At 45.4% G+C, this 5000-nt stretch overlaps 1 protein-coding gene across 1 annotated transcript in view; it reads right to left on the bottom strand.

Annotated features, from left to right (window-relative positions):
- LOC139375449 (son of sevenless homolog 2 (Drosophila)) overlaps positions 1-5000 on the bottom strand; it is a 112080-nt gene that overhangs the window by 11240 nt on the left and 95840 nt on the right. Inside the window, exons 11-14 of the mRNA XM_071117245.1 lie at positions 3609-3690; positions 3375-3497; positions 2976-3088; positions 1065-1287 (exon numbers count right to left, since the gene is read on the bottom strand). Coding sequence (XP_070973346.1) covers positions 1065-1287; positions 2976-3088; positions 3375-3497; positions 3609-3690 — 541 coding nt within the window. The remainder of the gene's footprint in view (positions 1-1064; positions 1288-2975; positions 3089-3374; positions 3498-3608; positions 3691-5000) is intronic.

Below are 5000 nucleotides of genomic sequence, written 5' to 3'. Positions count from 1 at the left end.
GACAGTAACACACTTCAATAAGACAGTAACACACTCCCCACCAGCTCAGATGGCCTCACAGCCCTGGGGACAGTAACACACTTCAATAAGACAGTAACACACTCCCCACCAGCTCAGATGGCCTCACAGCCCTGGGGACAGTAACACACTTCAATAAGACAGTAACACTCCCCACCAGCTCAGATGGCCTCACAGCCCTGGGGACAGTAACACACTTCAATAAGACAGTAACACTCCCCACCAGCTCAGATGGCCTCACAGCCCTGGGGACAGTAACACACTTCAATAAGACAGTAACACACTCCCCACCAGCTCAGATGGCCTCACAGCCCTGGGGACAGTAACACACTTCAATAAGACAGTAACACTCCCCACTAGCTCAGATGGCCTCACAACCCTGGGGAGAGAAGGGGGACAGTAACACACTCCCCCACCAGCTCAGATGGCCTCACAACCCTGGGGAGAGAAGGGGGACAGTAACACACTCCCCCACCAGCTCAGATGGCCTCACAGCCCTGGGGAGAGAAGGGGGACAGTAACACACTCCCCCACCAGCTGAGATGGCCTCACAGCCCTGGGGAGAGAAGGGGGCAGTAACACACTCCCCCACCAGAAGGGGGCAGTAACACACTTCCCCACCAGAAGGGGGCAGTAACACACTCCCCCACCAGAAGGGGGCAGCAACACACTCCCCCACCAGAAGGGGGCAGTAACACACTCCCCCACCAGAAGGGGGCAGTAACACACTCCCCCACCAGAAGGGGGCAGTAACATACTCCCCCACCAGAAGGGGGCAGTAACACACTCCCCCACCAGAAGGGGGCAGCAACACACTGCGCAGCACGTCTCTTGTCCCCTCTAAGAGGAGAAGTTGTGAAAGGCTGTTTTACGATCCATAGTCCCTCTGTTCAACATATTACATTGAAACAACATATCTCCACAGTCCTATGGACAACACATGGTCTACTAGCTTCAGTTGGCTGGCAGGTTAAACCATGTTGGGTCAGATCAGTGAATGAGGTGTCACTGATCGCCATAGTAACAGCAGGCGTCGTCGGCCTAACCTGTATAGCTCTGACTCCAACAGGGTGAGCTGACGGGCGATCTCTATGGGGTGAAGGGTCATGAGGTCAAAGGTGTCCGTCTGACCCAGGCGGCTGATGTGCCACTCGATGGGCGGGGGCGGGCTCTCGAAGGTGATGTTGTGGCTGACCCCGTTGGACTGAGTCTGCATCTTCCTCTTGATGATCTTGTTGATAGACTCCACCCACTTCCTCATAGACTTGCCTGAGGAAGGGACACGTGAGAAGGACTTGTTTTTTATGTTTAGTTTTTTTCTATCATTCATGACAATTAAGCTAAATTAAACTTTGCTAAAAGTAAAACATGACCATTGTCCAGTCCCTCCCTATCTAATCACCGTCAGAGGATTAGAAGTCAAAGTTTGAGACTCTCTAACACCTTAATATGTTTTATTGTGATGAGAGTTCTGGTGGACACCCAATGCATTCATTACACATCGCAACTGAACTTAAAACTTGACAACATTTTCTGCACAATAACATAAGTGACTAGTTAATAATAAAAGTAAGCCAACACTGCAAAATGTGTTCCTGTGAGTGAACATATTGGTATTGTAGTAAGAAATACTGTAGTAGTATTGAGGTAGTAGTATTGCGGTAGTAGTATTGAGGTAGTCCTGTAGTAGTATTGAGGTAGTAGTATTGAGGTAGTCCTGTAGTAGTAGTAGTATTGCGGTAGTAGTATTGCGGTAGTAGTATTGAGGTAGTCCTGTAGTAGTAGTAGTATTGTGGTAGTAGTATTGCGGTAGTCCTGTAGTAGTATTGAGGTAGTAGTATTGCGGTAGTAGTATTGAGGTAGTCCTGTAGTAGTATTGAGGTAGTAGTATTGCGGTAGTAGTATTGAGGTAGTCCTGTAGTAGTATTGCGGTAGTAGTATTGAGGTAGTCCTGTTGTAGTATTGTGGTAGTAGTATTGAGGTAGTCCTGTAGTAGTATTGCGGTAGTAGTATTGCGGTAGTCCTGTAGTAGTATTGCAGTAGTAGTATTGAGGTAGTCCTGTAGTATTATTGCGGTAGTAGTATTGAGGTAGTCCTGTAGTAGTAGTAGTATTGCGGTAGTAGTATTGCGGTAGTCCTGTAGTAGTATTGAGGTAGTAGTATTGCGGTAGTAGTATTGACGTAGTCCTGTAGTAGTATTGCGGTAGTAGTATTGAGGTAGTCCTGTTGTAGTATTGTGGTAGTAGTATTGAGGTAGTCCTGTAGTAGTATTGCGGTAGTAGTATTGAGGTAGTCTTATTGAGGTAGTCCTGTAGTAGTAGTATTGAGGTAGCAGTATTGAGGTAGTCCTGTAGTATTATTGAGGTAGTCCTGTAGTATTATTGAGGTAGTCCTGTAGTATTATTGAGGTAGTAGTATTGAGGTAGTCTTATTGAGGTAGTCCTGTAGTATTATTGAGGTAGTCCTGTAGTATTATTGAGGTAGTAGTATTGAGGTAGTCTTATTGAGGTAGTCCTGTAGTATTATTGAGGTAGTCCTGTAGTATTATTGAGGTAGTCCTGTAGTATTATTGAGGTAGTAGTATTGAGGTAGTCTTATTGAGGTAGTCCTGTAGTATTATTTAGGTAGTAGTATTGAGGTAGTCCTGTAGTATTATTGAGGTAGTAGTATTGCGGTAATCCTGTAGTATTATTGAGGTAGTAGTATTGAGGTAGTCCTGTAGTATTATTGAGGTAGTAGTATTGAGGTAGTAGTGTAGTGGTACTGTAGTATTGAGGTAGTGGTACTGTAGTATTGAGGTAGTACTGTAGTATTGAGGTAGTACTGTAGTATTGAGGTAGTACTCTAGTATTGAGGCAGTACTCTAGTATTGAGGCAGTACTCTAGTATTGAGGCAGTACTCTAGTATTGAGGCAGTACTCTAGTATTGAGGCAGTACTCTAGTATTGAGGCAGTACCTCGTAGCTGTAGAATGCTGCTGATGTACTCCTCCAGTCTGCCTCGTAGCTCGGGGTCGTTCTCAAAGTCATAGAAATGATGTTCCACCCACTGACGAAACACATTCAGGACCCTGAGAGAGAGAGAGACACACGAAGGGATCAGTCAAATTCATTTATAAAGCACTTTTTATTTCAATAGTTATCACTGTGCTTTAAAAAAATACTATTTTGAGAGATGCCACAGTAGAAAGTCGGAAGGTTGGGGCCACAGGAATGGTGATGATGGACCGGCCCCATCAAGTAGGGATGGATGAGTCTGATTGGACAGCGGGATGGTGCGATGGACTCTGATTGGACAGTGGGATGTACTCTGATTGGACAGTAGGAAGGAGTCTGATTGGACAGTGGTGATTATACCTGAGTTGGACCGGTTGGACGTACTCCCTCCGGAACCTCTGTAGCTCTGCAGCCATTGGCTGATCTCCGTTCCATAGCGCCTGCTTGTCTGCCTCGGTGGGCTCCGGCTCTGGGATCTCAATCCTGTGTGTCAAAAATAATAATCATTGGTTTCAGGCAACAACAACAAAAAAAGAAACACATATAAAAAAATATATTAAAAAAACAATCCAAACGACAGCAGGTCCGACCTACCTGTCTATCAGGAGGCCGAGGAGCTCGTGGGGCTTGCAGAAGGACCGGTAGGTGGTCAGAAAAGTGCGCACAAAGTTGGGATCTAAAGGACGGCAGAAAAATGTATTGAATCATAACACTTGCATCATAAATAAATCACATTTATTTTGTATTTGTAATAGCATCAAATTGATCAGAAATACAGTGTAGACATTGTTCATGTTGTAAATGACTATTGTAGCTGGAAACGGCTGATTTTTAGTGGAATATCTACATAAGCGTTCAGAGGCTCATTATCAGGAGTGGGAGGCCCCGGTGCACAACTGACCGTTTTCAGCTACAATAGTCATTTACAACATTAACACAATGTCTACACTGTATTTCTGATCAATCTGATGTTATTTTAATGGACAACTTTTTGTTGCTTTTCTTTCAAAAACAAGGACATTTCTAAGTGACTCCAAACTTTTGAACGGTAGTGTGTGTGTGTTTCTATATATTTACACACACACACACACACACGCACACACACACACGCGCAAAAAAGAAACGTCCCTTTTTCAGGATCCTGTCTTTCAAAGATAATTAGTAAAAATCCAAATAACTTCACAGATCTTCATTGTAAAGGGTTTAAACACTGTTTCCCATGCTTGTTCAATGAACCATAAACAATTAATGAACATGCACCTGTGGAATGGTCGTTAAGACACTAACAGCTTACAGACGGTAGGCAATTAAGGTCCCAGTTATGAAAACTTAGGACACTAAAGAGGCCTTTCTACTGACTCTGAAAAACACCAAAAGAAAGATGCCCAGGGTCCCTACTCATCTGCGTGAACGTGCCTTAGGCATGCTGCAATGAGGCATGAGGACTGCAGATGTGGCCTGGGCAATAAATTGCAATGTCAGTACTGTGAGATGCCTAAGACAGGGCTACAGGGAGACAGGACGGACAGCTGATCGTCCTCGCAGTGGCAGACCACGTGTAACAACACCTGCACAGGATCGGTACATCCGAACATCACACCTGCGGGACAGGTACAGGATGGCAACAACTGCCCGAGTAAAACTAGGAACGCACAATCCCTCCATCAGTGCTCAGACTGTCTGCAATAGGCTGAGAGAGGCTGGACTGAGGGCTTGTAGGCCTGTTGTAAGGCAGATCCTCACCAGACATCACTGGAAACAACGTGACCTGTGGGCACAAATCCACCGTCGCTGGACCAGAAGGGACTGGAAAGAAGTACTCGTCATTGACTTGTCAGGTTTTTGTCTCACCAGGGGTGATGGTCAGATTAGCATTTAATGTCGAAGGAATGAGCGTTACACCGAGGCCAGTACTCAAGAGCGAGATCGATTATGTGATTTCCTGCAAGCCAGGAATGTCAGTGTTCTGCCATGGCCAGCGAAGAG

The sequence above is a fragment of the Oncorhynchus clarkii genome, chromosome 19 (assembly GCF_045791955.1).
Source record: "Oncorhynchus clarkii lewisi isolate Uvic-CL-2024 chromosome 19, UVic_Ocla_1.0, whole genome shotgun sequence".
Classification (NCBI taxonomy): domain Eukaryota; kingdom Metazoa; phylum Chordata; class Actinopteri; order Salmoniformes; family Salmonidae; genus Oncorhynchus; species Oncorhynchus clarkii.
The sequence above is the reverse complement of the archived record's forward strand: the minus strand, read 5'-3'. Positions and strand labels throughout refer to the sequence as shown.